This window comes from Corythoichthys intestinalis, chromosome 1 (genome assembly GCF_030265065.1).
Source record: "Corythoichthys intestinalis isolate RoL2023-P3 chromosome 1, ASM3026506v1, whole genome shotgun sequence".
Classification (NCBI taxonomy): Eukaryota; Metazoa; Chordata; class Actinopteri; order Syngnathiformes; family Syngnathidae; genus Corythoichthys; species Corythoichthys intestinalis.
The window spans coordinates 35,209,154-35,221,713 of record NC_080395.1 but is presented as its reverse complement, the minus strand read 5'-3'; the positions used below and the strand labels follow the sequence as shown (position 1 = coordinate 35,221,713).

The 12,560-nt window shown below is 39.6% G+C and overlaps 1 protein-coding gene across 4 annotated transcripts in view; it reads left to right on the top strand.

The window, feature by feature from the left end:
- kif26ba (kinesin family member 26Ba) overlaps positions 1 to 12,560 on the top strand; it is a 160,689-nt gene that overhangs the window by 47,867 nt on the left and 100,262 nt on the right. For 3 of the 4 annotated variants that reach the window (XM_057851369.1, XM_057851368.1, XM_057851367.1), the window contains exon 3: positions 84 to 731. In XM_057851369.1, coding sequence (XP_057707352.1) covers positions 84 to 731 — 648 coding nt within the window. The remainder of the gene's footprint in view (positions 1 to 83; positions 732 to 12,560) is intronic. The other variant, XM_057851370.1, reaches the window with a different exon arrangement.

Here is a 12,560-nt window from a genome sequence, read left to right as displayed (position 1 = left end):
ATCGGTGCATTGAAATATATTAAGTTAAATATTTTTCTACTATACAAAACCTAACGTTATGTATTTCCCTCTTTCCCCCTCAGGATCCATCCTTTCCCTTGCTTCTCCATGACAAGCTGCAAGTCCCCAACAGTTCCCGACGGGCGTGGAACGAACGCGATAGTCGCTGTGACGTATGCGCCACTCACCTCACTCAGCTCAAGCAGGAAGCTGTCCGCATGGTGCTCACGCTGGACCAGTGGGATTTGTCGCCCTCATCATCTCCTCCTCCTCTCCTCGGGCGCTACGCATCCCAGGGAGCTTTAGGAGCGTCGGGCTCCAGGGAATGGCCATCCTCATTTCTCCCCTCCTCGTCATCCGCAGCGGCCGTTTCGCACCTCACTCGCCCATCGTCGCCTTCCCCGAATCCCGGCCAGATCGCGACACCGAGCCCCAGCCATGGACCTTGCGCCCCTGGTCATGGGAGCCCTTCTGCTGCACAAACGGCTTCCTGTCCTCCCTTAAACCAACAAGTGCACAGACTGGGCTCCAAACCCAGCTCACTGGGGCTCGGAGGCGTGATGGAAAGACGGAACGGGTCGTCCAGTTCTGGAAAAACAGCTTTGACCCATCAACAAACTGTGAGTGCAGTAAACAGTCCAGGGAATAGCAGCACAAACAGCAGTAACAACACAGCAGGTCATCAGCACATGAGCAGAACTAATGGAGGAGTTACGCTTTATCCGTACCAGGTAGGCTATTTTTAGAGCTGATACCACTTCTTCAATTAAAGGCCATTGGTCTTGATTTACTCAAGTTCAGAGAGGACCCGGCCTTCTATCGGACAGGTGTCTTTTACTTGTACAAATGTAAGGGTGAACCTAGATGCTGATATTTGTTGAGCGGTCGACAGAGAATTGTTACTTACATTACATTAACAACATTTATTTTTGGTTCATATCTAATTATGCAGTTTAGTTGGATAAGGAACAAATTGTTCCCCACTTGGGTTTTAGTGTAGCTTTTGTAACAAGCTGTTATTCTTCCCCAAGAGGCATTTATTTGTTGAGGTGGTTGGCATGGCATGTAATAGTGTGGAAGCCACTAATTAAGGAAGCTAAAATGTATATGGCGGAAAACACAGACAAGACTGAAAAAGCAGTTTCTGCTCTTGCCCCCCTCTTTAAAAGAAATTGCTGTATTTTAAGCCAAAACAACTGTTGTGTTTGATAGAACAATATGTCTATATGCTGCCATAGCAGATTGATGGCGCATTAAGGCCTTGAAGTATTTTTAATTTGGCCGTTTTACTCTGGAAACGCCCGTTTACAGACGTTGCGCAACCGCTTTTGTTTCAACCCAGCCATAAAACGAAGGTAATTAATGATATTTATTGTTCTAAATGTAATTTTTAGCTTTGAATCATTAGTTAATGTCTAATATTTCGTTAAAAAAAAAAACTTTAAATAATTATTCACTCGTATATTTTAAACTTTTAAACAAATTACGTCACAATGAAAAAAATGGTGTCTGTAAAAAAAGTCACAGATATCTACCTCATAACTATCGCTTAATTGTATTTTTTTGGTCATTTTCGCATTTTCTCCAATATGTTAGATGATAAATAATCGATCCAAACAAAGAAACATTGAAAAAAACGTTTAAAAGCGGTAAATATATGAAAATCTCGACCACTCCTTGATGTCTGCGATTTCTGCATCGCAACCCTTGTTATATTACCATGTTTCACCCATAAAATCCCCCCAAAATCCAGCTGTGGCCATTCACAGCTGTGTCTTGACACTCAGTGATACATGCTACATGGAATTTTTGGAATGAAACAAGGTAAGTACGCGATAATATCTCGTTAAAGTCATGGCGTCATTAATTCTGTTATTTCATGCTCTCACCTCCAGATAGGGTTTCGCTGTTTAAAAACATTTTTTTTTTTTAAATGCCCTCCTGTTCAAAATTTTTCCTCCTCCAGAAAATTGAGATTTTAAGCTTTCCAATGATCTACTGTATCACACATGCATATCGAACAGTTTTGAAAGTTGGCCAAATTGGGGGTCTCAGAGCGGAACTTCAAGTCACCTGAGTGTTTTCCGCCATTTACTGAATACCAGTATTATCATACAGGACATTTTACATCACACTAAAAGTACTCATCTTCTGGCCAACACGCACCCTAATAAATTAACTGTCCTGCCCCCCCATTGATTTATGCTATCGAAGTGGTGTCACTCATTTTTGTCGCAGGCCACATCAGTTATAGTTTCCTGTATAGACCCTACCCGCGTGACGTCACAACTCCGCCCTCCTGACTGGTGCCGCCCAATTGTCCGTCAACACATCGTGTTTACCTGTTCCGGCTACGTACATTCCTCCTATTTACGGCGTGTTTTTCTGCTCGTTAACATTAATAATCAAAATGGTGAAGACGTGTGTGGCGGTCGGTTGCAATAACAGAGAAGATAGACGGAGAGACTTGAAGTTCTACCGCATTCCGAGAGACCCGGTGAGGAGAGCGAGATGGGCTGCTGCAATTCGACGAGAAAACTGGGCTCCAAACGGTTACCACAGATTATGTAGTAGTCATTTTATATCTGGTAAGATGCATTTAATATATATTTAGAGGGTTTTGGGCTGACAACCACAATTAAGATCATTGCTAGGCTAATCGGCGACAACATACACGTATGTATGTAGTGAGAGTGCTATCGCTAAACCATATAAACATTAAAAGCCCTAGCTCCATTGACAAATGACATGAAATACATTAGACTTGACAGTGGATGTTAGCAAGAACAAAAGATTTTGAATTGAAAATTTCGTAACTCACCTTTCCAAGCACAAGATAGATTCCTGCCGAATTTTCGTGGACGAGGACCTGTTTCACCCAACCAGCAACGAAGTATTTATAAGCCTCCAAGCTCTTAAAGTTTTTCAAACTTTCGTGGGAATAGGCTGATTTTGTGTAGACAAGATAGTTGTAAATATCAGGGTAGCTAGCAGATGTCAGGCAAAGACGGCGAAGACAGCGGGTCGAAAAACATCGATTTAGGCATCAAATATGGATCTGGCGAATGGATAAACTGAAGCTTTTCCACATAACGCCTTTTATGCAACGCATCCAGTGAGTTTACGGCATCCAAAAGCACAGGGTCTTCCATGAAATGCATTATAAATTGCTCGATCAATTGAGACCATTGATAATACAGACACAAAATGACGGACAATGGGGCGGAACAATACAGCGATCACGTGATTTTGTGACGTCGGTGGGTAGGGTCTATAGTCTATGGCAATGATCCCCTTTTTTGCACCACGGACCGGTGTGACATGGGCCTTTTTTTATCGAACCGGCAGTGTGTGGCTGAATATGACAGTAAATATAAACTAACAAGACAGAGCTTAAAACAAAAATTAAGTGCAGGGAAAATCTAACTTATCGTATGCTGAATCAACCTTTTTTAACAGTGGCCTCTCCTAAAACTTGACGGCAAATATCCTTGTTCGCAAGCATAATGTGTTATCTCCAATCATGAAAGGTTTCTTGGCCTTAGCAATACGGTACGCTACGAGGTATGATGCGCTCAGTGCATTCACTTTTGTCTGCAACGCGGTGGCAAATGCGCCACAGACCGGTACTCGTCCCCGGCCTGGTGTTTGAGGATCACTGGTCCATCGTATATTTTAGGGCGTATTCGTACCTGCCGTATTTGGTCTGGACCAAACCAAAAAAGTTTGTTATGCCAGCTTTCAGGTTGGTGTGAATTAGGGCTGCAGCTATTGAATATTTTAGTAATCGAGTAATCGACTGAAAATTCTATCAATTAATCGAGTAATCGGTTAAAACATTTTTAGGTAAAGAGCAATTATAAATATACATGAGAAAACATGACATTTCATATAATATTGAACCATTTTCAGTCAATCAATGTCTTTATTTTCGATGTACATTGTTGAAAACAGCCAACAATTGCATCCCAAATGTGACAAAAAAAAAAAAAGACATTCACTGCTTTCACTCAAAAAACTTTTAGATCTTATAAAAAAAAAAAATATATATATATATATATATATATATATATTTCTTACCTAACAATGCCATTACGCTTGTTAACGCACATCCCTTAAACGTGTTAAAGGTGTTTTTCCCATGTGTTTCAATTGAATTTCCATTTGTGTCAAGCTATTTTTAAGTTGTAGTTAAGTTTTAAGTTAGTCTAAACTGTAAGTCCTGATAGGATTTTGAGTTTTTGCAGTGTTCAAAATAATTATATTGTAACATATCAGGTTATAATATGGCGGGGATATTTGCATGTGTTCCTGAATGCACCGCATGACGTGTGGGGGTGAGGGAGGTGCGGGAGAGCGAGAGACGTGCTTTCCTGTTGTTGTTGTCATTCTGGCAGGTGAGTGTGCGTCGGCGTCGGCAGACAGCAGTCGTGTGTCGGTTGTTCCACAAGTTCCCAAAAAATAAATGATTGCAACCTAACGAAGCGGGTGACTATTTGTCAACATTACAGTATGATGCCATGCTGTATTGGAGCACATTAGGGACCAGTGCTAGTTGGTGTTTTATCCAACAATGACTACTGAGCTAAAATTGACAGTTAGCATTATTAAGTTTTTATTTTACACCCTCATCACTCTACAGCGCTATGTTTTCACAGATTAAATAAAGCCTGTATATAAGACACATTAGCCACGCATTGACAGTGGTCATAATTAATAGAAACCTAGACCTCCGCAGGGCTAACGTTACGTGAGCGAGTGACAGGAACGTTAATCTTATTAGCGTTGAGAAGTCTACTGCTTTAAGATGGCGGCTGTTTACTAATGCCGCTGACTGTCATTTCGCATCTAGTTCAATAAACGAGTGATATCTATGAGACGCATCGGACGGACTGTACCTGCTACCACCGTAGCATCATGCGGGCTAGTTTTTAGAAATGTCGGTGTAGCTTGTAGCGGCTGCAGTAAGGTTTCTTTAAAAAAAAAAAAATTTTTTTAAATTTTTTTTATTGCTTCTTCCCCTACGCACGTGACGTCAGCGCATTGTCTCGCATTAAAAGTAGTCCGGGCAAAATGTAATGCTTAGAGCTGGCAAAATTAAACGATTCCTCGAGGTGAATAAAATTACTCGGATCAGTTTTTAAACTCGAGTTACTCGATATGCTTGAGTATTCGTTTCAGCTCTAGTGTGAATACAAACCAGCAAACTCTGGTGCGGACCAAACAGCTGGCCCGAGACCCTCGCAAGAGAGGTGGTCTCTGTTCGCTTACAAGCGACCCGTGGTGTGGTTAGCTAGAGGTGTAAGGGTGACCACTCCGTGGTCTGGAATTAGCTGAAATCACAGAACTTTTTGCACGTAACAGGCTTCCGTAGCCAGGAAATGTTGTTTGGTTTGCATCACAGTCTGTGGTTAGCAGTATGGTCAGCTAATATGAGTTGGGGTTCAACGTGGAATAATAGGGTGCGGAATGTCTACTGTCTACTGTAAAATAAACATTGCATCAAAGGCCTCTGATGTTCCAAATTTCCCACAAATTCTTGTAATTGGATAAAGCAAATCATTATGAGCACGTTTGCAGTACTCGAGAGCTCTATGATACTGCCTTATATTAGCGTGTTACCCCGCCCAGACCATTTTGCCCAACGATTGAACAACTTTTGCACATGCGTAGGTTTTTTGTGAAATTCTGGGTCGCTCGCTCAAATTGCAATCTGAAAAGTAACCGCATCAAAAAAAGTCTGGACCAAGTGTGTTTTGGTGCAGACCAAAGAAAGCGAACTACAGACTTTTTTAGTGAGCCTAAAAGACTGGAAATCAGGAACAAAAAATGCAATCTCAGCATTTTAAAAAGTGACAATGACAACAATTTTTGTATTTTAGCAAGAAACATGAATTTTATGTACATGATTTGGTTTTGCGGGCTGCAAAAAAAGAAAAAAAAAAAGTTTCGGTTGGCCAAATCTGGCCGTTGGGCTGAGAGTCTGACAAATGTGCTTCAGCTCATTCAGACTGGTGTGTGTGGTTAGCGGGACAGTCAAATGTACACTGGGTAGAGTTTGCATTTAATATGGCAATATTAATACAATTTATCCCATTTAGAATCATTTTAAATGTTTAACCCGTTAAAGCCAATTGACTATTCAAAAAACAAACAAATCATCTTATGGGTCATGTAGGCCACAATATTAACATTTTGTATATAAGTGTAGGCTACATGAACCAAAATGTGATGTCCATGTATGTGGAAGCAAGGTCAAAATTATAATCTCATACATGTACAGTACAGTATGTACTATATACTAGTACAGTTTGACCATGACATACGATCGCTTCGACACACGATCTTTTCGACATCCGACATAAAATTTGACTTACCATTTGTTTCTACATCCGACGACATGCTCGAAATATGACGACATGACAGCACAGCAGACGGACGCACAGCGGATTTTCTTGTGAGAGAAATCAACACAGGTTCCAAGAAGGTGAATGGAAGGTAGTGAAACCATTACCATTGGAATGAAAATGGAAATCATTGAAAAATATGAACGCTGGGTGCATATCGGTGAACTGGCTCAACAATACCGACCACGGTTTGCCAGTCTTTATAATTTAAGGTGACAATTATTATTGAGGTAACGCTGACAAAGAAATCACCAGCTTCATCAGGTTTTTATCATTTGTCCCTTCTCAACAAAACATTAAAAGCGAAAGTAAAATCTCAACCGCACCGCTCCCTCTTTCCGTCACGTCAGCAACGCAGTGCATTCTGGTACAGCACTCAAAACACACCCACCACATTATAACCTGATTCGTTACATTATTACAGGAATTATTATTATTATTCTATTATTCAGTTTTTTATTTATCATTTATTTGTTTTGATTTATGTAATTGCCATTTATAATATTACCAGCAGTATTTATAAAGCATTTAGTGTAGGTTTTCGGGTTGTGAAACGAATTAATGGAATTATAATGTATTCTTATGGGAAAATCCTTCTCGACATACGAGCACTTCGACTTACAATTACAGTCCTGGAACGAATTAACGAAACGAAATAATGTAGAGTTACCACTGTATATATTTTAGTATTAATCATTACTGTATTTTTTTATGTCATCATTTGCTTACAGCCCCCACAATCAAAATTCATTGAACTTCTAGCGCTGTCAATGACAGCCAATGAGTTGAATAAGTGCCATATAAATGGTTAACTGTGGATGATCACTGTCAGCCCTCCCACTAAAAATGGATTGGATGTCTATCGCTGCCAGTGGTAGCCAATGAGTTAGCATCCATAATGTGACTAAGTGAGAACTGAACAGAGAACATTACCACTCCTATACTTTCATAGAGTCCCAAAATATGCTAGTTAGGATAATTGAAGCCTTTAGTCTAAATTTTCTATGTTTGCGATTGACCAGAGACTTTTCAAGGCAAGGGTGAACCAACGCCAACTGGAATAGGCTCCAAATGAATTGAGACCATGGAATGAATAAGCGGGAGAAGCTGCAGGGAGGGATTAGCCCGATCATTATTGGTTCCCAGGATTTTAGCCAGTGGAAACAGTGGGGAGATAAGCTGCTTTTATTAATATAGCAGGCATGTATAGTAGAGCGACATCTAATGTGTTTGCATTTGGGATTAATTAGTTAATGTAGTATTCACTCATTAGGTGACAGGGTGAGAACTCACTTCCCCTACTCTTGTGTCAATTTCGGACTGTCCACTTTTTAAGATATCGAAGGCTTTGTCAAGTAGTGTCTTCACTAGGGGTGTGACAAAATATCAAAATGGCGATATATCGTGATACTTTGTATTAGTGCTGCAACGATTAATCGATTAACTCGAGTATTCAATTAGAAGAAAGATTCGAATTAAATTTTGCTGCTTCGAGTATTCGTTTAGTTAAAATGCATTGTAAAGGTTTATTTTGAAAGTGTTTGCATTTTGTTTTATTGATTTTGGTGGATACACTGCCCTCTATTCTGCGTCATTTCACATCGCTGAATCCAGCTGCTCCATGTTAAGACCAACATAAGCCAAGTTTTTGTTTGAGCTAATGTTTTTTTCAATGCATTCGTAATTTGATTTGTAGGTTTATTTAGCAGTTTTTTTTTTGCTGGAATATGCATCTGAACAACTGTTAAGAGCATTGTTAAAAAAAAAAAAAAAAAAAAGTTAGTTTTATAGTATTTAAGCTAGTGGACTTTTGCTCTGTAAGTTAGCCATTGTTCTTTTGCAGTACATAGATCCTTATCATTATCCTTTTTTTTTTTTTTTTTAATACCATTCGAGGCTCAGCTCAAGTATTTGAATTTTTCATGTTCCCTGTCCGATTACTCAATTATTCAAACTAACTAGTTAATCGATTAATTGACTACTAAAATAATCGATAGTTGCAGCCCTACTTACAATTTAACTTAAAACTTGATTCAGTAGAACTTAAAAATAGCTTGACACAAATGGAAATTCAGTTGACACACATGGGAAAAACACCTAACTTTTAAGTGATGTGTGTTATCGGGCATAATAACATTTTTAGGTAGGAAATATGATTTATTTTTATAAGATCTAGAAGCTTTTTGAGTGAAAGCCGTGAATTTGTTTTTTCTTCTTCTTTCTAGTCACATCTGAGATGCAATTGTTAGCCGTTTTCAAAAACGTACATCGAAAATAAAAACATTGTCTGAAAATTGTTCAATATTAGGTGAAATGTCTTGTTTTTTGTTGTATATTTATAATTGCTCTTTACATAAAAAAATATATGTTCTATCCGATTACTCGATTAATCGATACAATTTTCAGTCAAATACTCGAGTACTAAAATATTTGATCGCTGCAGCCCTGCTTTGTATCCCAAAAGGTTATCGATATGCTCCTGTCAAGAATCGAGATATCGTTTTAAAAAGGTGTCAATTTAAAAAAAAAAAAAAAAGAAAAGAAAAAAAAAGGCTGCCACTGACTGTGTTCGGCGCCCAAACATTAGACGGGGAACGTTCGTTCATTCAAAATCGGAGCACTCACAGTCATTCGGTCCGATTTTCGGGTCATTTACAGGTCACTTGCCTTTTCATTTTAGGGCATTTACAGGTCATTTCCTGTTGAGTTTGAGTCACTGCCTATTCATTTGGGTGATTACCAGGTCACTTCCTGTTCTGTAACGCAAAATAAAACCGCAAGTGACCCATAAAATACCCCAAAATCAACTGGAAGTAACTGAAAATCAACAGGTAAATGACCATAAATGGCCCAAAATTACTCAATGCCTGGCATTGGCTGCCACTGACAGCCATAAACGTTCAATCCGTTTGAAGTCGGAGGTTCGTTCATTCGCTGCCACCCTCCCAGTTCAAATGGATTGGACGTCTACTAGTGATAAACTCGTTCCAATTCACAGCGGAAGCTTGTTTTTCTGTTTATTAATTTTTTGTAGAATATCCTACAATTATTTCCTGACCAATGTATCGAAAATCGTTGTATCGCTATATCGTCAGATCATCGTTATCGTGAGCTTTGTATCGCAAATCATATCGTATCGTGAGGTACCAAGTAAAGATGTCCCGATCAATCGGCATGATCGGGTCCGATCACGTCATTTTCAAAGTATTGGAATCTGCAAAAAAATATCGGGCATGCCTTTTTTTAATATATATATATATATATATATACTGTATATATATATATACAGTATATTTTTAATTAAATCCTTTTCTATTTGTATTTAACGTTACAGACAAAATGTCTTAAACTCATCCAGAGTCTTTAGTTTTGGCTTAAAGTAGGGCTATCAAATTTATCGCGTTAACGGCGGTAATTAGTTAAAATACTTAACGCAGTGGTCTCAAACCGGTCCTCAAAGGGCCGCAGGGGGTACTGGATTTCATTCCAACCAAACGAGACAAATACCTTTTCACCAATCTGGTTTCTTACAAGTGTAATCAGTTGATTGCAATCAGGTGCTGCTTATGTTAGTAGAAACCTCATTGGTTGAACTGTTTGTGCTGGATCTGTTGGAACAAAAACCAGGACCCACTGCGGCCCTTTGTGGAGTCGGTTTGAGACCGCTGACTTAACGCAATCAACGCATGCGCTGCACGACCTACTCACGCATTGTCGCGTTCAATCTATAATGGCGCCGTTTTACCTATTTATAGAGCTAAAAGGCAGCGTAAAATGACTAGAGTGAATTTTGGCGTCTTTGAAGCCTTTTTTTAATTGGCTAAAGCCTTACAATCCCTCTCTCAACAATTAGATATATCGTGGGAAACAATGTGGGGAAGCAAGGTAATAATTGATCTTTTTCTTAACACCCTATATTGTTTCCCAACGCAGAGAAGATATATCAATTGGTGCCACTACGCACAGTCATGGTTGCACTTCCCATCATGCATTTGGGCAGAACAGTTAAATGGCTACAGTATCATTTACTGAAAGCTCAACAAACACACTAGATGGCAATATTTAGTCACAATATACAAAGTCACATTTATCCTTTAAGAATTACAAGTCTTTCTATCCATGGATCCCTCTCACAGAAAGAATGTTAATGTAAATGCCATCTTGAGGATTTATATTTCATAATACAAAATACAGTACTTATGTACTGTATGTTGAATGTACAGTGGGGAGAACAAGTATTTGATACACTGCCGATTTTGCTGGTTTTCCCACTTGCAAAGCATGTAGAGGTCTCCAATTTTTATCATAAATTCTCTTCAACTGTGGGCGACGGAATCTAATACAAAAAAACAGAAAATCACGTACGATTTTTAAATAATAAATTTGCATTTAATTGCATGAAATAAGTATTTGATACATTACAAAAATTGAACTTAATATTTGGTACAGAAAACTTTGTTTGCTATTACAGATAACAAACGATTCCTGTAGTCCTTGACAAGGTTTGCACACACTGCAGCAGGGATTTTGGCCCACTCCTCCATGCAGATCTTCTCCAGAGCCTTCAGGTTTCGGGGCTGCTGCCGGACAACATGGACTTTCAGCTCCCTCCATAGATTTTCTATCGGGTTTAGATCTGGTGACTGACTAGGCCACTCCAGGACCTTAAGATGCTTCTTACAGAACCACTCTTTAGTTGCCTTGGCTGTATGCTTTGGGTCGTTGTCATGCTGGAAGACCCAGCCACGACCCATCTTCAGGGCTCTCACTGAAGGAAGGAGGTTGTCAGCCAAGATCTGGCGATACATAGCCCCATCCATCCTCCCCTCAATACGGTGCAGTCGTCCTGTACCCTTGGCAGAGAAGTAGCCCCCAAAAATGATGTTTCCTCCTCCATGTTTCACGGTTGGGATGGTGTTCTTGGCGTTGTACTCATCCTTCTTTTTCCTCCAAACACGACGAGCCGAGTTTAGACCAAAAAGTTCAATTTTGGTCTCATCCGACCACATGACCTTCTCCCATTGCTCCTCTGGATCATCCAGATGGTCAGTGGCAAACTTCAGACGTGTTTGGACATGCACTGGCTTCAGCGAGACGTTGCGTGCGCTGTAGGATTTTAATCCATGACAGCGTAATGTGTTTCCGATGGTTTTCTTCGAGACTGTGGTTCCAGCTGTCTTCAGGTCACTGACTAGGTCCTGCCGTGTAGTTCTGGGCTGATCCCTCACCTTCCTCATGATCAGTGATGCCTCACGAGGTGAGATCTTGCATGGAGCCCCAGAACGAGGCAGATTGACCGTCAACTTGAACTTCTTCCATTTTCTAATAATCGCTCTAACAGTTTTTACCTTCTCACCAAGCTGCTTGCTTATTTTCCTGTAGCCCATCCCAGCCTTGTGCAGGTCTATTATTTTATCCCTGATGTCCTTACACAGCTCTTTGGTCTTGGCATTTGTGGAGAGGTTGGAGTTTGTTTGTTTGAGCATGTGAACAGGTTTCTTTTATACAGGTAAAAAGTTCAAAACAGGTGCAGTTACTTCCAGTAATGAGTGGAGAACAGGAGGGGTTCTTAAAAAAGAACTGAGAGCCGAAATATTTACTAGTTGGTAATGTATCAAATACTTATTTCATGCAGTTAAATGCAAATTTATTATTTAAAAATTATACAATGTGATTTTCTGGATTTTTGTATTAGATTCCGTCCCTCACAGTTGAAGAGAACTTATGATACAAATTACAGACCTCTACATGGCTTGCAAGTGGGAAAACCAGCAAAATCGGCAGTGTATCAAATACTTGTTCTCCCCACTGTATATATTCGTCCGAGTTTTATTCATTTTTTCTTAATGCATTGCCAAAATGTATATGATCGGGAAAAATTATCGGGAATCATTGGAATTGAATCTGGAGTAAAAAAAAAAAAAAAAAGCCATCGGATCGGGAAATATCGGGATCGGCAGACACTCAAACTTAAACGATCGGGATCGGATCGGGAGCAAAAAAACGTGATCGGAACAACCCAAGTACCAAGAGGTTCCCACTCCCAGTCTTCACAAAGATAGATATTCACAAAGAAGGTACATTTACAATGTTTATGGTTGTGGAACTGTGTCTCATCGCTGAAAGTTGTATTAGATATTAGAAATGTATGAC